Source organism: Grammomys surdaster, unplaced genomic scaffold (genome assembly GCF_004785775.1).
Source record: "Grammomys surdaster isolate TR1022 unplaced genomic scaffold, NIH_TR_1.0 577, whole genome shotgun sequence".
Taxonomy (NCBI): domain Eukaryota; kingdom Metazoa; phylum Chordata; class Mammalia; order Rodentia; family Muridae; genus Grammomys; species Grammomys surdaster.
In genome coordinates, this window is record NW_021604996.1 from 90,032 (window position 1) to 112,026 (window position 21,995).

The 21,995-nt window shown below is 51.3% G+C and overlaps 1 protein-coding gene across 1 annotated transcript in view; it reads left to right on the top strand.

The window, feature by feature from the left end:
- Positions 1-2,695: 2,695 nt before the first annotated feature.
- The window catches only part of Flt4 (fms related tyrosine kinase 4), a 42,964-nt gene continuing 23,664 nt past the window's right edge, over positions 2,696-21,995 (top strand). Inside the window, exons 1-8 of the mRNA XM_028781905.1 lie at positions 2,696-2,792; positions 17,595-17,691; positions 18,166-18,410; positions 18,658-18,770; positions 18,861-19,023; positions 19,216-19,355; positions 19,632-19,800; positions 20,082-20,199. Of these exons, the coding sequence (XP_028637738.1) occupies positions 2,735-2,792; positions 17,595-17,691; positions 18,166-18,410; positions 18,658-18,770; positions 18,861-19,023; positions 19,216-19,355; positions 19,632-19,800; positions 20,082-20,199 (1,103 nt within the window). The 5' untranslated portion in view covers positions 2,696-2,734. The remainder of the gene's footprint in view (positions 2,793-17,594; positions 17,692-18,165; positions 18,411-18,657; positions 18,771-18,860; positions 19,024-19,215; positions 19,356-19,631; positions 19,801-20,081; positions 20,200-21,995) is intronic.

The window sequence follows — 21,995 nt, forward strand, 5'->3', positions numbered from 1 at the left end:
AAGAAAGAAAGAAAGAAAGAAAGAAAGAAAGAAAGAAAGAGAACCTCCTTGCAGATGGATAAGAAAAACAACAGGCACAAGAGCAAAAGACTTGAAATCCAAATGGCCAGTTATAAAAATGTGCTCAGTACAGTCATCAGAAGGGCCAAGATCACAATACAAATGACAGCACATGCTGGAGAGGATGTGGAGCAAGGGGCACACTCCTCCATTGCTGGTGGGAGTGCAAACTTGTACAACCACTTTGGAAATCAATTGAATCAGTTCTTCAGAAAGCTGAGAAGAGTTCTATCTTAAGAATTTCCTGGGCATATACCCAAAAGATGCCCAACTATACCACAGGGACACTTGCTCAATAATAGCTGGAAACTGGAAACAACCTGGATGTTGGTCAACTAAAGATAGATGAAATATGGTACACCTCCACAATGGAATACTATTCAGCTATTAAAATGAAAGACATCATTAACTAGAGAATACCATCCTGAGAGAGGTAACCCAGAGATAGACATGTATGCTATGTAAGCACTTATAAGTGGACGTTAGACATAAAGTCAGAACAACCATGCTACAAATCCACAAACCCAAAGATACTGGGTAATAGGTTATTACTGGGTAATAAGGAGGTTATCTCCCAAGGGAGGATGTACAAATCTCACTCCAAAGGGAAAACTAGTCATCAGAGGTGGATGGAGAGAGGGATCTGGGTAGGAGAGGAGGTGAGGAGGGGAATAGAAATGTTATTCAGGTGTGGGGAGAGGGCTGGTCTGAGAGGGTGGGAGTGAGAATGGAAATCTACAGAGGAACATCTCTGGTGAGTAGCTGGAGGCTGGTGATGGGAGAGGATACAGGTGACCCTAGCTGAAATCTCTACCAGAGGGGGATATAGAGATTGAAGTGACCACCTCCTGTAGTCAGACAGGACTTCCAGAGGAGGGAAGGGGACATCAATTCACTCACAAAACCTTCAACTCAAATTTTGTCTTGCCTATGAGATGTACAGAAATAAAAATGGAGCAGAGACTGAGGGAACAGCCAACCAATGGCTGCTCTAACTTGAGACCCATCTCATGTGAGAGAGCCAACCACCGACACTATTAATGGTACTCTGTTAGGCTTGCAGGCAGGAAGCTAGCAGAACTGTCTCCTGAGAGGATTCATTCAGCGTTGGATGGAGGCAGGTCCAGGGACCCACAGCCAAACATCAGGTGTAGCCCAGGGAGTCTTATGGAAGAGTTTGGAGATAGAAATGAACAAGTCAGAGGGGTCAAGGACACCACAAGAAGACCAATAGAGTCAAGGAACCATGGGATCTCACAGAGCCTCGGCCACCAACCAGAGAGCATGCAGGAGCTCCCTCTACACACTTGTAGCAAATGTGCAGCTTGGTCTTCATGTGGGTCCCCTAACAAGTGAAGCAGTGTCTTGTCTTCGTCTCTGTTCCCTGCCATTGAATTCCCTTCCCCTACCTGGACTGCCTGGTTGGGCCTCAGTGGATGGGGATGTGCCTAGTCCTGCTGGAATTAGACGTCCGAGGGTGAGTGGTAGCCAAGGTGGGGGAGGACTCCCACTTCTTTGAGAAGAAAAGGACAGGACAATGGGGGAGGGATTTGGAAGATGGGACTGGGAAGAAGGGAGAGGGGCTGTTATTGGGATGCAAAGTGAATAAGAAATAAATAAATAAATAAATAAATAAATAAATAAATAAATATAAATAAATGTGCTTAGTCTCAGTGGCAGTTAGGAAAAAGCCAATTAACACCATAATGTGGTTTCAGTACAAGCTAAAATGAAAACCTAGTTAGCGCTGCCTACCGATGTTAAAGACGCACATACCTAGGAGTTTCATTCCTGTTCTGTGGTTGAGAGAGTTGGCGACTTTTTAAAAAGTCATCATCAACAACAGTCCGGCCTTGACTTTTGGCAAGAATGAGCCTGGGCTGGTAGGTGGGGATCGTGGGAACAGTGTGAACGGAGTACATAAAAGCAGAAAAAAGTGAAATCGTCATTGTCATTTGGGATATATTTTGAAATAGGAAAATTCTAGCAAAGAAACCACAAAGAGAAAGGAAGTCTGTGCGAGAGCTGTTGCCAAAACAGAAAGTGAAGTGTCACCTGATAAAAAAGACTTGTGAATGAGCTCAGAACAAAAGTATTTGGTGGGAAACTAAAAGGAAAGCCTGTCCTTCATGGCCAGAGGACGGTGGGAGGCTGTTACCCAGGTGCCAGCTCCCTTGACACTGTGGAGAGAGGCTTCTGCAGGATGCTCGCTAAGACTTAACGTACAGCTGTCTCAACGTACTATTCGTTGTCACTTTGCTTATTGATGGGAGGAAAATGCAGAAAACGCCTCTACTCGGTTTTGTTCATTCCCCGGAGCCACAACGCACACGGGGGTCAGGGCAGTCACCTGCGCTCCCCGCCCACCCGCAGTGGCCCTGGAGTTTGTGCTTGGTGGCAGCTGCTTTGGAACTGGGCACCCTGGACGTTCGCAAAGTGGGAGCTCTCCCTACCCGAGCTGGATTCTCCTGGGGCAGGCTGGAAGGGACAGAGAGGGGCGAGGGGCGGGCTGAGGCTACGGTGACCCTCCTCCCCCGGAGCCCCGCCCCGGGCCGCCTCGGCTCCGCCCCCGGGCCGCTGACCGGTCCGCGCCCCGCCGGCGCCTCGGCGCGCGCTCTCACTCCCAGCCCAGAGCTGCGGCCGCGCAGGTCCCACCCGCGCCCAGGGGCCGGAGATGCAGCCGGGCGCTGCGCTGAACTTGCGCCTGTGGCTCTGCCTCGGACTCCTCCAAGGTGAGCGCCCGGGCCACAGCCCAACCCCCGTCCCCGCTTAACCGCCCAGGGCCCACTGCTCACCAGGGGCCAGTAGTGAGACCGCACCGACGGGGCGGGCGGAGGGACGGGGCAGTTTGGGAACCTGGGAATGCGGACGCCCACTGGAGCCAGGGAAGTCGGGGGAGCCAGGGGCTAGGGACTGGGACCTCGGGGAGCAGGAAAGAACGGGTAGGGACTGCAGCCGGGTCACGAACAGGGTGGCGGGGCTATGACCAGGTCCCAGTCTTAAGTCTACGGTCCGGAGTGAAATGCATCCTTAGCCTGGATCCTTCCTTACTCAGTCTCCAGGAAATCCAGGGCTCACCGCCTCTGGGTCCCGATCTTCCAGCGTGAATCATTTCCCCATTGATCCACACCCGACCCCGCACTTGGGTGCGCACTTCCCGACGCCGTGCGTCTACACTGGAGATCGGTACCCCGAGGTCCCCCAGAGGGCGCTCCTGACGGGCGTCTACCTTCTCCTGGGCTAGGACTGAGGACTTGGGACACCCCACCCCCCACACCCCCACTCCCCGCACTCCACTGCAGGAACCCGACACTAACGCCGTCCCAAGTGATTCTAGATTCAAGTTGAAACCTAAACCGAATCTTGAGTCCCTAGTGCTAGACGGATCCACGTCGAGGTGAAGACCAGGGGGTCCTGGGATTTGAGGGGATCTCTGGATTAGAAAGGATAAAAGATTTGAATCTTAAAGCAGAAGCCGCAAGGAGAGCCTTGGGCATGGGGGCGGCAGGTTCAAGATTGTCATGAGAGCTTGGTTCTTCGGTGCTGAAGAGTCTCTGGAAGCAGAGGGGCTGCGTGGAGGGGCCAGGAAGGAAGCCCTGGGGATAAGGCAGGGGATGAGACGGGCATCCGTTCAGGATCCACTGTCCCTGGAAATCCAGGGTGACGGGGTCATCACAGAGCCCCTGATGCCTGACGGAGATGTGCTGAAAGACGAGAGAGAGAGAGAGAGAGAGAGAGAGAGAGAGAGAGAGAGAGAGAGAGAGAGAGAGAGAGAGACTTATCATCTTTTATTCCCACAGAATACTGAGACCTTTTTTTATATAAGGGGGAAATGTGTAACCTCCCAAGGCCCTCAGGAGCCCCGGCAGGAAGGGAACTAATTAATGCAAGTTTTAGTATTGGAGCCTCGCTTTCAGCTCCCACCCTGTACCGTCGGACAGGGAAGCTGAGCGAGATGTGAATGAATCCGTGTGTAGACACTGAAGGATGACTGGCCCTTTGGCGGTTTCTTGCTCCACTACCCCCAACCCTGGGTGACACTTTTCGCCAGTGTTCAGGATGTGTTTATTAAGCGACTCAATGTGTGGGAGAAGTAAACAGGGCTCTAGCTGAACAAGATGGATGAGGAGTGAGACTTCCCTGTGCCCAGGAGACCTCCCACGTTCAGCCGAGAAAGGTATCTGAGGCTCCAGGAGGTTACATTGGCTGGAATTTAGGCTGTACGAATTCTTCCCCCTCCCTATTGCTAGAATCCTGGGGTAAGCGGTCTGAAAGGAAGACAGGTACATTGCAGAAATGTGAGGAGGAGCAGCAGAGGTCCTAGGAATGAAGGGAGGTGGAAGTGTTCCCTGAAGTAAACACCCATGACCACATGGGCTGTGAAAGGAAGGAGAGGAGATCGTGTGATAGGATGCCCTAGCATGGGTGGGAGTGTAGGGAGCGGGGTTGGAGGGGGACTGCCAATGTAAATAGAAACCAAGCCTCCCTGAGCCCTGTGCCTGGTCCCACACACTCCCTGGTGAAAGAGGATCCAGGAGCTCCCAGCGTGGTGGGGGATGCTACCGCAGGAACATGAACCCCTACGTGCAGAGGACGGGATGTATAGATCCGTGGAAGGGTATAGAAAGAAAACCCCTTAAGAGCAAGGAAACTGCAGTAGGAGACCTTTGTGAAGCCTGGGAACCCTAAAATGAAGCCCTCAAAAGCAACAGACTCACACCTTAGTCTTATCTGTGTCCCAATGTCCTCAAGGTATGTCCTGAGATCTTCTCTCCCCATTGAGCACCAGTGTTCCTGCATGTATTCAGTGGGCAGGCAGGTAGACATGGAGGGGCCTCTTGGACTTGTGCTGGACTTCACCTGGTGTCCTGATCTAGTTCTATAATCTGACCCCAGCAAAGTTCCTGTAGAAAAGAGCAGATGATGGCTTCAAAAAACTCTGTCTCAGGACTTTAGTCTGGAGGGAAGCTAGCAGGTGACACAGAGGGGACTGCTGCCTTCAGCTAAGGATGGTCTACATCAAACATGGCCGCCTGTCTCTCTGATATTCCTGCTCTTAGGTATGATCCAGGTCCAGGACAGTAGGGTCTACTGGTCTCTGTGGTCTTCTGGTCCTAGCTCAGAGCTCTGGGGACTGAAATGTGTCTCTCAGAAGCAGTGTAGCAAAAGGGGCCCTAATCCCTCATCAAAGCCAGACCTGGGACCGTGTGGTGGACAGTCTGGCAAACTTCCCAGCATGTCAGGGAAAGAGACTGTCGTTCTGCGCAGCTACAGCCACACATACATCACCTGCTCAGGATGGCAGGAAGGACAGGGGCACGACCCCGTCCTGCAGGGGTTTTCCAAGTGCCAGACTGATGTGGCATTGGCTTTCTGTAGCGTGGGTGTGGATGTGCTCAGAGACACACAGCTATTACCTGTGGGCTACACAGGAAGCCAGTTGTCACCTCCACCTAGGGCAGTGGTTCTCAACTTTCCTAACAGCACGACCTTTTACTGCAGTTTCTCATGTTGTGGTGAGCCCCCAATCATAAAATTAGTTTAGTTGCTATTTCATAACTGTAATTTGCTACTGTTGTGAATCGTAACGTAAATATCTGAAATGCAGACTGTCTTAGGTGACCCTTGTCAGTCGTTTGAGCCCCCCAAAACAGGGTCACAACCCACAGATTGAGAACCACTGATCTAGGGGCTTCTAGGAGGGGTCTGCAGAATGTCAGCGAAGGGTAATCCAAGCAGGGTGAGGAGCACCTCACATGAGGCCCAGAGACAAGAATGCGCAGATGGAGACAAGTGACTGGTCAGATGAGGCTAGCTAGATTTTGGAGGTGGTTGGCTAGAGAGTGACAGAAGAACTGTGAGGAGTGACACAGATGACTGTCCAAGTGAAGCAGGGACCTACAAGTAAATTAGACATTTGGAAGTAGGAACGGGAGGCTGTGCTCCAGGACTCTGGCTTAAGCAAACAGGTGGATGAGAAGACCAGCCACCTAGGGAGGACCAAGGAAGAGGAACTAGTGTCGAGAAGTATGGTCTCCAGAGGTTATGTATCAAGGGAACTTTCCGGAAGATTCCACTTCATGCAACCAGGTCAGATAAGGAAGGAACAAAGTTGGGAGAACCAGAGGGTAACTACAGAGGAGGGAAGGAAGAAAGTTCTCTGTGTCAAGTTAAGGTTTGGTGTTTTCCTCTACCGCTCAGTTGTCTCTCCGCCAGTGCCTAGCTTTCACCCCACCGCTTTTGGGAAGCTCGAGGAGTGAAAGACCGAGTGGGGAGATGTCTCCAAAGATCCTCTTACACTCTGTCCAGACTTCTCTGATAGAGAAGCAGCCAGCGTGTCCCAGCCGGAGCCAGGGATTGCTGAGTTTCGGTCCTTTTCAGACACTGGCTTCCTCTGGGATCTCAGTTTTCCGGTCACACTGAGGGGACATGTCTGGGAGCAGGAAGGTGCTGGAGGAGGCGCAGAGGCTCAGAGCTCATGCCCTGCCCTACTGGGCGGTGCCAATAGCAGTCACGCCCCCTGCCCTTGCTCCTCGGCCTGCTACCCTGTCCTTGGGCAGCCACATGCCCTGGTGGCAAGTGGGGGAGCCCCTTGCCACGTGGACGGCAAGGTCAGCAGGGGTTCATGGGAAAGGACTTGTCGGCCACAAAAGAGGACATCCTGCCTGCATTTCCCTCTTCCTGAGGCAGGAGCTGGTGGCCCCGATTTAGCAGCGCTGGGGGGCCACCTCTGAGCCAGCTGAATTGTATGATAAAGTGGCTTGTCCTGCCAATCGATGAGCAGAGCCCTAGCCCCAGGGGTGTTCAGGGCAACTGGATGAAACAGATGGTGAAACCACAGCCATCCCAGTGCTGGGAACTCCGTGCATGCTAGAGTCCCCTTCATCCTCTCCAGCACCCTAACAGAGTATAGAGGCAGCCTGTACTTCCGACCTCATCCCTGACTCTTGATGGTCAGCACCTTCCAGATGTTTTCCATGATGCTTCCTCAAGGAACATCTCTTAAACACAGATCTGAATCTCCCAGAAACCCCCAACATAAGCTAGTGGAGCAGACCCTTCCTTCTAGATTCCAAGGGCATCCTAGCCTCAGACACCCAGCCTGCACCCACCTAGCCCCACGAGTCCCAGCTTGCGCCCACTTAAGTCTCACAGGCACCCCCAACCCTGAAGTCACCCAGCCTACACCCATTGTATTCCTAACCCAGCACTGACCCTTTCCTGCTTCAGATAGGCCCCTGGAGGATTACAGGGGTCCACCAGGGTGGGTGGTCTCATTCCCATCCTCTGTGTGCCCAGGAATACAGGTTCCAGGCTTCCGGGAGGGAGGGAGGCTTAGGAAGAGCCCAGAGTACCAGGTTCAAAGCTTCCCTGTGTGAGGTTCATACATGTTAAGTCACATCCCCAAAAGTATACACACACACACACACACACACACACACATACACTTGGTGTATCTAGGAGTGAGCTATACACCTCAATATAAAATGATTCATCAAATTGCTTCACGTTAGAACATATGGAGAGCTAACCCTTGTGATGCATCATTGTGCCCATTTTGGAGATTTGGAAATTAAGGCCAAAAGGGTGAAATGGCTCACTAGATGCTAGATGTCTGGTTATAACAAGAAAATAACAGGTGTCTGTTCCAAGATGACATGGAGACCAAAGAGATAAAGGACAAGTGGGGCCCATCAGACATTGTCACCTTGATGTCCCCAGCACGTCCCAAACAGTGGTGGGCATTTTATTTCCCCCAGGTCTAGCTCTGGCATAAAGTGCACACCTCAGTGAACAGCATCTTAACTTTGCCAGGTGTCACTTCCCTGCCCTCTGCAGATTTCTATAGGATATTTATTGTTCCCCAAAGCCAGCCAGGGGTTAATCATTTGAAAAGTCCAGTTTGTCTCACAGGAACACATTGAGGCTGCCACAATGAAGAAGAGAAAAATTGAAAGTTCCCAATCTTAAACTAAGGAATTTTAAGACTGAGAAACCAAACTTTCCAAGAAGCTGCAAACAAATATGGGGGTACTGGGGATCCTGGGAAGAAAGCCTCAGAAGGGAGGAGGCACTGGGCTAATACCTCAAAGTAGAGGAAAAGACTGTCACATAAAGATAACTCAGAGAAGACACCATCTCCAGGGCTAGAGAAGGACAGTGTGGGTGACTGGGAAGCCAAGATCACCCATTTTGCACCCAAGCAGAAGGGGAGCACAAGGTCATTTCATCCAAAGAGGGAGCTGTGCTCCAGCAAGATCCCCTGGTCACTGGGCAGATGGGAAGATGCTGGTCCAGCACTGGTGCCCTGAGCTAGTCCAGACAACCTAGTGGACAGAAGGGAGAATAGAGAGAGGTCAGACCTATAAGGTATCTGGACTCTGGGTACAAAATTCAGTGTCAGTGTGACAAGGAGAGGAGGGACTGGACCTAGAGTTCCTGTCACTCTATCCTTGTTGCCATCTTCCTGGGCGAGCAAGCTCCTACTCAGTCTACAAAGCCTGTTTCAGCTCTGAGAATGGGTGTGATATAGAGACCCGAAAGCTGTGGGAGATGAGCGAGGTTACCATCATCTGGTGAAATGAGTGTCACTGGGCCACCAGCCTAAGCTGAGGGGGGATGAGCAGTAATGCCAAGGTTGAGGGGAGAAAGCTGGTTTTCTTCCATAAAGTGCAGACGTGCAAATAATACTGATATCTGTGACGGTTGACATAACCGTGACCCCAAAGGTGATCTGTTACTAGCTGTGAAATTTCAGGCAAGTGCCTCAGTTTCTCCTCTCTACGATGGTAGTAACAGTGCCTGACTGGCAGGGCGAGCATATAATAGGGTGTGTGAGCAGTGTGGTGCCTCACGGGTGCACAAAAAGTGCTAAATACGCATTTGCTTTCATTGTTGTAACAGGATGTATCGGTATAAGCAGAATTTGGGGGTCAAAGTGTGTGAACATTTTTTATTATTGCTGTGTGAGCTGCTGCTTCTCCACATCCTTGCCAATCCGAGGAAGTGCATGTTTTCAATTCTTGTTCATCAGATGAGTGGACGTTTATGTGTTCCCAGGCTCATGTTTGTCCTGTTGATGTTAGATGCAGGTCTGGGTCTGAGAGCTGAGGTTACCACCAGGACAGGAATGCAGGAGGGCAGTTGAGGGGGATTGGGGAGCACAAAGCAGGGTTGAAGTCCCAAGGTATGCCACTGTCTAGAGGAGATGGGACCTGGGCCTTTTTCTATGGCCTCACCACCCACATCATTCTCCCTCTCTCTCTTCCATCTACCTGATTTTCAAAGTTACATGTGAGTCAATCATTTCCTAATAGGTCTTACAAATCCCAGATCAGCTCACAAAAATACTCTCCCTGGTCCCCAGGGAGCAAGGTTGTCCCTACCTCCCTCCCTGCATGCTCTGACTCAACACAAATGACTGGCAGGCCAAGTGACCACAGCCAAGTACTCAGCAGGACTATGGCAGCCATGAGTCAGTCACTATGTATTCTAAACTTGTGGTTCAGCGAATGCATTGCGGTATTTGTGGTCTGCCACCCATGTAATCTTGGGAGGAATCTGCACCTCACAAGGGGACAGTATGGAGCTTAGAGAGGAGAACTGAAATCTGGCCCAGGTCATGGTGGTGAAAAACTAGCCGGCTCCAAGCATACCCCCAAGGGCAGCACCGTCTACCCCTGGCAGCTCCCATCCTACAGGTGGGAAATGGAATGCTGATGGAAACTTTTGACTCTTGAGCTCTGAAGCACAGGATGTCGGCCAGCTCAGGACTCCAGGACAAAACACTCCTGCCATCTCCCTGCCAAGGTCTGCACAGGCCCAGTGGCAGGGGGTGCACAGGGGCATCCCTGAGAGCAATGCCCTAGAACCAGAGCTCAGCCCAGCCAGTTATGCCCCCGTTACATTCCACCACAGCTTGTCTGTAGTCTGCGGCCTGGCCATCGTTGTTCTGGGCATAGCTGCCTAGAGAGTTCATGTCCCTCTGACACAGACAAGCCTGTTTTCCAAGTCAGCCCAAGGGCAGAGCTCCTGACAGCATTCCATGTCAGTCACACTGGTCCTGGGGACCTAGACGTGAGCTGTTACCATTGCAAGTCTAGGAACCATCACATGACATACGCCATCCTTAAGCTGGAGGTCAGGGCTGGGCTGCAGGAGTTCCCTTAAGCCTCGCTTTCAGGGAACCTACACGGGCCTTGGAGCGGCAGTAATGCTCCAGGTGTAGTCAAGGCAGACAGAGGACAGTGCCTAAGGCCAGGCAAGGGATGAGCCACCCTGATGTGCTCAGCCAGACTGTGGAGAAATGCAACCTTTCAGGAAATAGAGCCAGACTGAGGGACATCCACAGCTCCAGATGGCCTATGAGAGCCAGGGACGGGGCTCTGAAGCAGCAATGTTTCTCTGTGCTTAGAAGTGAGCTAAAGGCCACAGAGGCTGCTGAGCATTGAGGAGTAAGACAAGTGCCTGTAGTGACAGAAAGGGACAGAGAGACATTAGGATGAGAGTGAGGAGGAGCATCAAAGGTATGCCTGTTGGTTGGTATCTCAATCCGTCATGCTTTGGCCCATCCCAGAACCTGTGTAGCAGCTCCCCCAGAACACCCCCAGCCTGCCCTGAAAAGAAGACCAAGACTTCTTACCCTCTGGAGTGCTGCATAGCACATTTATCAAGGAGATGACCATCCCCTCCCTTGGTTCCCGACTTCTTTGTCTTAATCTTTTCCTATAGACAGCCTTCATATTTTATTTCCATCCTCTCTCTGGGACCACCTAGGTAGGACTCAGGGACACACCCAGACCAGGATATCCACAATAGAGAAAGACGCCTTACGGTCTCTCAGACGTTCTTATGTTAGGTCGCATTTTCCCTGTTTCTCCAGGAAGATGCTTTTGAAAATGTGTCTTGGCTGAGTATGGTGGTACATGCCTGTGATCCCAGCTCCTGGGAGGCTGAGGCAGGAGAATAGAGAATTTAAGGCTAGGCTTGGCTATATGAAGCCCTGTCTGAAAAGGAAAGGAGAGGGGATGGTTGGAGCTTTAAAGGGATTTGTTGGCTGTAAACTGGGCCATCGAACTAAATAAACAGATGAACAGGAAGCAGAAGAGGAATGAGGGATGAAACTTGCAGCTCAGGACCACATGACTTCCTGCATAGGCTTTTCTATCTGAGGCGGGGGGCGGGGATCCCTAAGGCTTTAGATGAGGGATTCAGAGGGCAAAATGCAGTTTCTGGCCTGATTATCTTTGTCCACTGTCTTAGGCTCCCAAGCAGGGATGGATCTAGACTCAGATAGACTTGGACTGCCCTGAAACTGCTACCTGCTGCCTCAATTTTCTCATTACTGACTGGACTCATCCTCCCCTCCCTCTGAGGCTCTTGAGATACTGTTGACCTGGCCAGTGCCCAGCCCTTAATCTGCCAGAAGTCTTCCATACCACCTGCTTGACCAGCAGCTAGATACCAGCTTCGCCCTGGGAGTGGCTGTACCCCAGTCTCTTGAGCCTGACACCAGGGTCTCGGTGACTCAAGGCTGGAGGTGCCCCCCAGGACTGCTGACAGTACAGAGAAGAGGAGGTGTGCACTCTGGCCTTTCTGACCCCGGCCTGGCGCCTGCCTCTACTGCTCTGCTGCAACCTTGGGGGCCAGGGCTCTGCTGGCCCCGGGGAGGAAGAAGTCAATTCCAGAGTCAGGAACAGGAAGGCAGGGGGAGCGCAGCAGAGGCCAGGATGACAGTGCTTCCTGCTTCGGGAAAGGAAGGACAGCAGAGACAGACAACAGCCAGGCAGGAAGGATGCACCCTTTGCAGGGTTGCATGTGGGGGTTGGGCGGTCACTGGAGCCTCTGAACACAGCAGCTGACAGGCCCAAATGGGTCCAGATGCTGGGTAATCTCAAGGTTCTTCTAACCATTCAAACTGAGAAGCACCTTTTGCAATGGACCAAGTCTTACTTAGTTCCAGGCTAAATGAATACAATGTGATCTGTTTAGCCAGCTTTCGATGCATCCACCCACACACCCATCCATTCATCCTTCCAACAGTGCCTTTCAATCCATTTGTCGATCCTTCCATGCGCCAGTTTACCCACACGTCTATTCCCATAGCAAACTGCGTCCTTTCATCTATCTACCGCCATCCACTCATTTATCTCTCCTCACCTCAGCCTATCATCTGTTCATCCATCTGTCTGGTTATTCACACGTCCTTCCACTCACCCACCTATTTAGTCATTCAGCAATGTATCTATTTTACCAGGTGCTGAACTAGGCATCGGGTAGAATAGAAACAAGAATTCATTTGGTTCCTTCCCACTGAAACCTATGGCTAATGGAGCAGAACAATGGAAGGCAGGGGCAAACAAACGTTTACAATGCCTCATGGCAAGCATGGGGATGAAATGGAGCCTGAAGAAGGAACTTGGGTTTTGTAAGAGTGAGGAGGTCACATCTAATCTATGGCCTGGAAAGACGCGGAACATGAAGAGAAAACTTGCGTAAATGACAGATATGGCTGTAAAGTAGGAATGGGCGTGGCTTGCTGCTGAACAGTGCGGTGGCTGGAGGACGTGGATGTGAGGTGGGAATGGGCCATGAGTGGGTGCAAAGGTGAGTGGACACCAGGTCTCTGGCAGGAGCTTTCCCAGAAAGACAGTACAGAGTCACAGAAAAAGATTCAAGTACACATGTGATATGACTTCGTTGTGAGACACACATGTATATATCACAGATATGCAATGTGTATATATTCTAAAGTATATTTTATATTATATATATATGGCTTTTATGTCTTTGTGTGTTTCGCCTGCCTGTGTCTGTGCACCACTTGCATGTCTGATGCCTACAGAGGCCAAAATGTATCAGATCTCCTGGAATTGGAGTTGCAGATGGTTGTGAGCCTTCTTGTGGATGCTAGGAATCAAACCTAGTCCTCTGGAAGAGTAGCCAGTGTTCTCTTAGTCACTGAGCCATTTCTCCATCCTCTCACTGGGTGAGTGTGTGTGTGGTGTGTGTGTGTGTGTGTGTGTGTGTGTGTGTGTATGTGTGTTAATATTACTAACAAAGACATGGAGGAAATCTTGAGGAAGACAAGAGCCAACCCATTTCCATTTGGAGAACAAATGTAGCTAGTAGGACCCCAGAGGTGAGCACCGACCAAATAATGCATGGAACCTACCAGGCATTATGGTATATGTCCTAAAGAGAAGTAGCCATTCATGGTGTTCCCATTTGGAGACACTGAGACTCTAGAAGAAGAAGCCTTTGATAGGGATAAAGGAGTCTAAGTCTGGCTTTAGATGAGGGACATGAAAGAGTATTTGCAGGGCTAAATCTGCTGCACATCTAGACTCCTTTGGCTGAGTTGAGAGAAGTGGTCTGATACAGATTTTTTTGAATTATCTAGACCTTTAGCAGAGAGAACACAGGGAAGGGAGAGTAAAAGGAACAGGCAGCAGTAGGCAGAGGAGAATAAAGAAGACAAGGAAAGAGTGAGGTCACAGGAGCCGGCAAGCACCCTGGGTGCCACTGTATCAGTGATGTGGGAGTCACTAATGGTGGACTACACTCCAGAGGTACACAAGAGGATCTGAGGTGGTGCTTGGGCCGCAGAAGGAATATAAAAAGAAACAGTAACCAGAAGCAAGTGGAGAATTGCTTTTGGGATTTTTTTTGTATGAAGATGGCAATCAGAAAAGAATTGAATTGTGTAAGATTTGGGTTTATGGCATTAGAGTTTGGGGCACAGCCGTGAGCTTGGTGTGAGAGCAGGTGTGGTGAGAGAAGGGCTGGCATGAGCTTCAGATGAAGGACAGTAAAGCATCCCACTCATGTCTTACCTGTGTATGCTGAGAGTTGAGGAAGAAGCAAAGAACATTCTAGACCATATTAATAAGAACCACTCAGTCTGAAAGGAGTAAAACCAATGGGACATGGTCAGTATAAAGGGCTTCATGAAGCAAGACTGAGCTTCTCTGGAATGTGTTATCCTGAAACTGATAATTACAGGCAAAAGGACAAGCCAGGTGATAGGCTGTGGGTCTCCACTGCACCCAGACAAGGGCAGAGCCAGGAGAAGACACAGGGTGATGGATATTTTTGATGAAGGTGACAAATTTGTCAGTAGTGGATAAGGACACCTGAGCAAGAAGGAAAGGAAGAAGGAAAAGGAAGGAAACAGAGAGTAACAGGCATCCGGGGATGGTGTGATTTCAAGTGGTGACCACATCCAGGCTGTGGGGGAGAGGAGGAGAGGATTCAGAGCTGAGGGAGGGGGTGTCATCCTGTGGGTGTTGAAGTCATGGAGAATGGCATGAGTTGGGGTGGGGAGGGAGTATGGAGAGCCAGGAGCTATAGTCAGCAGAGAATGAAAGGAAGTGAACGCTAGAGAAGCTGATGACAGCTTTAGTGGGGAGAATGTGCTCATCAAAAGCATGAGCCTCCAGGGGTTGTTATAGGGAGGGGAAGTGACCGAAAGGCATTCTCCATCTGGGATATGGGATGGGAAGGAGAACCCAGCAGAGGAAGCCATGTCCTCAGTCAGGTTTCATATAAGCAAGAGGAAACAGGATGGATAGTCTTCTTAATTAGGATAAATTCCTACTCTGGGGGATACAGTATGGATGGGGAAGAGGCTCCCACAAGCTTGTTTGCCTCCACCATCTGTCTACCCACTCTCTCCCATTCACCCACCCGTTCAACCCATCAATCTCCCTACCCCACCCATCTATCAGTTCAACCTCCCATCCATCCCAGTTTTTCATCAGATGGTCCATCACCTGTCTCATCCTCTTTCCATCAATTCTCCATCATTCTGGATCTTTGTTGTGCATCTCCTATTCTGAGTTTAGAAAAAATGAAAGCCACAATTAAAGCTAATTAGTATTCTAAGAGCAGGAGCCCTGAGAGGGACAAGGCGGAAGCCTGTGTGACGGTGACTGCTCCCTAGGGAAGGGAAATATTGAACTAGACTAAAGAGGGATATCCCCAGAAGGGAAGGAAATGGGAATGTCCCAGACTGCAGGACAGACTAGCTGTGATGCCCTGTGCCTCTTAGGCTAAAGCCAGAGAGACAAAGAGCAGCCAGAAGGTGGGCTGCCCCTCTGCTGTATTGCAGAAGCCAAGGAGCCACCAAAGGAAGCTGGGCTTTCAATTGCCACAGCTCTGCAGCTGACAGTTGCCACGAGTGCACACAGATGTACATTCCTACCATCGCTGGGGGAATGCTCTCTCTTCTAGATGGGGCCAAGGTAGATGGACACTAGCCATTGTATCTCTCTTCATCTGCCACATGCTGCCTTCACCCTGACCTCACCGCCCACATGCCATGACCCATGCCCATCATACCGCCTCCTTCTGTAGCTCAGATTATAGATCACCGTCCACTCAATCACCTACATGTTTGCCCAGGATACTGTCTACCTAGGATAGCCTCATTCATTTCTTCAGTGTTTACCGGGGGAAAGACCCTACTTTTACTTCAAAGTAGCTGCTTGGCAGTGGTGGCACACTCCTTTAGTCCCAGCACTCAGGAATCAGAATCAGGCAGATCTCTGAGTTTGAGGCCAGCCCGGTCTACAAAGCAAGTTCTAGGACAGTCAGGGCTACACAGAGAAACTCTGTCTTAGAAAAAGCAAAGCCTGGCTTCACAGAGACCCTCTTGGGAGTCCTTTTTCCTGATTTCCCTGAAGCTGAGCCTTCTGCAAGCTCTCTGCACCAACAGTCAAAGTCTCCTCAGACATGCCCAGGAGGTCGGGTACCCACTGGTTTAGAAAGCAGTCTGCAGAGTCCAGACACTTTTCACCTCAGAACCTCAGAGCAAGCCATGTCCCACAACCAGGGCTGCTGACATGGGTATCAAGGTCTAAGTACAAAAGGGAGACCTTGGCAGCAGTCGCAGTGGCTATCCAGGCAAGCAGCTACCTATGAAGGCCAGTACCTCAGTCCAGCTGAGGCCTCAGCTTCACAGACTGAACCATGGGACTAGGTACTTAATAAGGGCCCAGGAAAGTTTGTCTGGGAGATGATAGGGGCAGAAGAAGGGAAATAATTACAAATTGTAACCAGAAGAGAGAGATCGGTGGGTATTGACTGATGGCCCTGTTGTCTGCATGATGCTAAAATGGGACCATGGTGTGTGGAGCATGTTTTTCTGTCACCATACCACTTGGTCAGGTGACTTGTGATCAGGGTGCATAGAACCATGCATAGTGGGGTACTCTTGGCTCTACCCTTCTACCACCACTAACTATAAGGCAAAGACCTAGAACCACAGAACTGGCTAATGAACAGTCTGAGTTACTGCTCCAAACCCCAAGGGCTAAAGGACTGAACAAGGCTAGGTGCAGGAGAGTGGTCTGTGACCACCCCAGGAGGACAGGGACTAGGGGGGAGGGACAGGACACAGCCCTGGGCCTCCAGCCACACAGTCCTCCCTTCCTGTTGTCTCAGGATGATCCTGGCAGGATGCATCTGCCGAAGTTCCAGGCCCAGACCTCCCCCAGGCCATGCTCCCTGTTACCCCCATCAGGATTCCACCCCATCAAGTGCATATATATGCGACTGAGAACATGTCAGAGATACACAATCAGGCATATTTGCACACACAGCTAAAGCAGCACACATGACTCAACAAAGACATGCATATCTGCACGCTGAGATACAAAGAGATGTGTTTACACTTGTACACACATGCTGACACACGTATATGCATGTGTACGTACACACCCTACTGGGGAGATGAATGGTGGGTACAGGACCACGTGACCCATAGAGCTCTGTAGAGAGACCTCACTTAATCAGCCTAGTCACGGGAGGCTGAAGGTGAGTTCCCCAGCTAAAGCAGGTTCATTCGTGCATCTGGGGAGAGGCACCATGAGAAGGCTTGAGGGTGTGGAAGAGATCTAGGCAGGCAGAACCCAAAGGAGGCTCAGGCAGTCGGGCAGAGAGAAGCTTGCAGAGCCTAGAGACTATGAAGAAAGGAACTGTCAGGGACCTAGGAGAGGGCAAGGTAGAATTCAGGTCTAAGTAGGATACATGAACCCATCATAAGCAGTCGGTAAAAATGTGAGATTCAGGAGGGAGAGGGAATCTCAGGCAGAGCTCTGGAGACTCCACACTCTAAATCTTTTCCCCAGTCCCCCACAACCCCCATCCCATAGGAGTAAACCTAGAGGCTCCTCCTCTTCCTGCTTCCTTCCCGCAGCTCAGCTCACTTAGGGTCAGAGGTCAGGGAAGCAGTCACGGTTAATTGAGATTGGGCTCAGTCTGTGGGCAGCGATAAGTGTGGTGGTAGGGACTGGTGGCCTTGGCCAGAGCAAGGAACAGTTTGTGGTGGAGATTAATAGTTGTCATGGGACCTTCAGATTGATGCTGTAGTCAAAGTGCACATGGGGAGACAAGGCTATGTGGACTGAAAGACACTAGGATGGCCCTGCCTTGAGGCAGCATCCCAGAAGGCCCACCTGTGCCTAGACAGGGAAGGAGCTTTCACATGACCCTATGACGTATCTCCTTAGTAACCATGTCTTTCAACCCAGGCCTGGCAAATGGCTACTCCATGACCCCTCCAACCCTGAACATCACCGAGGATTCATATGTGATTGACACCGGGGACAGCCTATCCATATCCTGCAGGTACTGGCTCCTCCCCACGTGGCAGTTCATGAAGGCTGCCCAAGACTAGGACAAGAGATGGCTGGCTAAAGAACCAGAAGGCCACTCCTTCCCAGGACAGACAGTCCCAGAGGCTAAGTGGGAGTCCTAGGATGTGGTCTCCCAGAAGAGTTGCAGATAGACACCCTGCACTCACCTAGCCTTCCCTTCTCCTGTACTAGTCACCTCCATCCATTCCCAGTCACCTGTCCCTAGCCCCAGGCCTCCTCACAGTACCAGCTATTAGCTGAGGCCCATATCATCAGCCTGCCCATTCATAGCCCCAAGAACCAGGCAGAGAGTCAAGGGCTCAGTGGGTGGATCTAAGGACTATACCCCAATCCTGGATTACTCTTCCTTGGAAAGAGATAAGCTCTTAGCCCCTGAGGGAGGCTCCTTGGTGGCTTATGTAAAATCTGAGTAGGAGAGATCCTGACTTCTCCTATTCTCTGCTAGGGGGCAGCACCCCCTCGAGTGGACCTGGCCAGGAGCCCAGGAGGCACTGACCACAGGTGGGAAGGACAGTGAAGACACACGAGCTGTGCAAGACTGTGAAGGCACAGAAGCTAGGCCCTACTGCAAGGTGCTGCTGCTGGCCCAGACTCATGCTAACAACACAGGCAGCTACCACTGCTACTACAAGTACATCAAGGCCCGGATTGAGGGCACCACAGCTGCCAGCACCTATGTGTTTGTAAGAGGTGAGGTCTATCTTGGGCAGAGTCCTGAAGGGACTACTTGGGACCCTCACTCCACTTCCACCCCGCTGACACCAGGCTAGCAGGAGTGAATACGGGGCCTTACTCTGTTCCACACAGAAGCAGTAGGCTAGAACTTCACCACTCTGACCCACAGGGCTCCCTTAAACTTCCCCCACACCCCACCCTACGCCCTAGCCAGAGACTCCCTGAGCTGTTGCTTTACCCAGCTCCTATTCCATCTCCTCAGACTTTGAACAGCCTTTCATCAACAAACCTGGCACGCTCCTGGTCAACAGAAAGGACTCGATGTGGGTGCCCTGCTTGGTGTCCATTCCCGGCCTCAACATCACGCTACGCTTGGTACTATTCCCTTCCCCGGCCTGACCCCAGGACCCCACCCTCCTGTGCCCTCCTTGGGAAAGGCAGCTGACTATCCCTATGTCCCTCCAGCAAAACTCAGTGCTGCACCCCGATGGGCAGGAGGTGTTGTGGGATGACCGCCGGGGCATGAGGGTGTCCACTTCACTGCTGCTCGAAGCCCTGTACCTGCAGTGCGAGACCACCTGGGGCGACCAGGACTTCCTTTCCAATCCCTTCCTCGTGCACATCACAGGTAGGGGGCGCTAGTTCTATCTCACCTAGTCACCACTCTCTGTACCCCAAGAAGAAGAGGGCAGACATAATTACCTCAGCCTACTAGTTCCCACTCATGAGGCTGCTAGTATCATGGACGGTCTTATCACCCACTGCTACGCATGTACTATCCTATGAGGAGTGTGGGAGGTGACACTGTGTGTGTCACCAGGCAATGAGCTCTATGACATCCAGCTGTACCCCAAGAAGTCACTGGAGCTGTTGGTTGGAGAGAAGCTGGTTTTGAACTGTACAGTATGGGCTGAATTCAACTCGGGTGTCACCTTCGACTGGGATTATCCAGGGAAGCAGGTAAGGTTGGCATCTCTGCCAGGTTCCTTATTTCCATAGCCCTGTCCTCAGTATCACCCCTAGGACTCATCATCTCCATGCTACCTGTGCCTCTGTGTGGAGGAGACACAGACTCAGGAACCCAAGTGATTGATGGGAAAGTTTTCTATCCCAAAGTAAACTCTGAAGCTGGGCATCCAGAGCTACTTGTGTTTGGGCAAGGGTGTGTTCCTCCTTTGCTGGGTTAGGTCTGCCCCTGCCTGCCTGCTGACCCTGGGCTTCCCCTGGGTGCGGCAGGCAGAGCGGGCTAAGTGGGTACCTGAGCGGCGTTCCCAGCAGACCCACACAGAACTCTCCAGCATCCTGACCATCCACAATGTCAGCCAGAACGACCTGGGTCCCTATGTGTGTGAGGCCAACAATGGGATTCAGCAGTTCCGGGAAAGCACAGAGGTCATTGTGCACGGTATGACCTGGGAGGCTGAGGTCACTGTGCCCGGCATGGGATGGGATGGGTCCAGTATAATGGAACCTGGAGAACAAGGGTCTTTATGCAGTGTGGGTCAGAGGTCATGATGCACCTGAGCAGCAGGGGCCAGCCAAAAGGAAGGAAGGGCTCTGAGGGGAAGCCCTGCCCAGCTCCTACCAGCTGGACAGCAAGGCAAGCTCCAGTCTGTGGGGGGAGAGGCTAGGAAGGCCTGGTGGACGGTCAGCCCCAAGTTTACACTCATGCCTCCTGTTTGGCAGAAAAGCCCTTCATCAGTGTCGAGTGGCTCAAAGGACCTGTCCTGGAGGCCACAGCCGGTGATGAGCTGGTGAAGCTGCCTGTGAAGCTGGCAGCTTATCCCCCACCGGAGTTCCAATGGTAACAGCCTGGGCCCCCTCCCCTTGCCGCCCTGCCAGGTTTAATGCAAGGACTGACCAAAGAATGAAAAGGACAGTGTCCTTCCCCATCAGATCAGTAACCCTGACTCTCAAAAGAGGATCTGTCCCTGCCCATCAGGGCCTATATACCCTGAAACTCAGGTGGGATCCTCACTAAACAGAGCCCCTAAGGGGAATGCATATACATAGTCAGCTACAAGAAGCTTAGCCCAGGAGCAGCTAAACCTCAAAATGTTTTAAACCCCAGGTCTGATATGTGGGATTTTATGTACCTGCTTCTTACATCCCCTCAGACTCCACAAGGCTCTGCCAGCTCTCCTCACAGGGAGCAAACTCGGGGCCTGCTCTGCAGTGGCTACTTCTCTGGGCTCCCTTCTTATAAGCCTTCTTCACTGAGTACCTTCTGACTCACAAACCTAAGCTATCATAAGATCAATAAATTATTATGGAGCCTGGCTCTCAGCTGTATGGTAGTGAGAGGCCTGCGGGAGAACTGAAAGTTGGGCTCTCCCTATAGGGTATGCCCAGGGCACACAGAGGGGACCCTTGACAATATACCTTCTATGTCCTCCCAAGAGAGTACAGAGCCTCAATCCTCCCTTACACTCTGAGCTACCCACTTGATTCAATCATGATGGATCCTACTGCAGCCTCCATCTACATTGTACAGAGAAGGAAATAGGCCAGCATTCCCACCTGAGCCCCAGGTCTCCTGGCAGGAATTCCTGTTTTATCTCTTCCTGTCAAGCCAGAGTGGCCCTGCCCTTCCAAGATTGAGGCACCTCACACTTGGTAAAAAGTTCTGGTGCCAGGACAAACAGAGGCACCAAAGGTCCTCAGCCAGGACCCACTGGCCATAGGCTGGAAGCTAGCTTCTGGGAAGGCTCAGGCTGTCCCAGTTATAAGCCTGTGGCTCCCCAAATCCTCCATCTAAGGCCATAGCTTTGAGCCATATAGCACCACATGGCATAGTATCAGAGCCCTAGAGGGAAGGTTCTAGAGACACTGATGAAGCTAGCGTAACTACAACTCTTAGAGTCACAGAGTCCCCTGACCTCCAAGGCCAGCGGGACTGAGCCTCCTCTCAGCACAGTTTTCCGCAGGAACATATCTACCCTCTCTGACTCTTCTCTTCCCACTTAACTAGCATCTTCCTCTCAGAAGTGTGCAGCTGTCCCAGAGCATATGTGTTCATCACAGTCTCACAGGTGACCGCTGTTTAAGTGGCACCAGGGTGGGATTACTCTAAGTCAGTGAATGGATGGTCTAGCAGACATACAGCCAGGCTGTGTCTTTGACCCAGTGTGTCCAGCAAGGTGTAGGCACTATTTCAGTGAGCCTTTGCATTTCCTGCAAGTACATTGTTCCAGTTGTCAAATAAAGACACTGAGGCTTGGGAGAGTTTGGGTACCTTCTCAGGGTCACATACCTGGCAAAGTAACAAGCTGGGGTTTGACAAGCCTTCTGCACCACATCCAGGCAGCTAGCACAGCCTCAGGTCTGCCCCTGTCCTCCTTGCCCTACTCTGTGATTCCAGGGAAGACACATTCTTCTCTAAGCCCTGACTGCTGTCACAGTTGAGAGTGGGATTCCCAAATCTACCTAAGAGATGTGCCTTTTCAGGGCCATGGAGCCATAGCTTAGCCTATCAGAGAGGAGGGGCCTTGAAGCCCAGGACTCAGGTTGCAGAAACAGTCTAGGGTATAAGGCATTTGCTTACACTTGCAGAAGAAACCTAGAGTGACTACACATGCCCAGTGGAGTATTATGTAAACA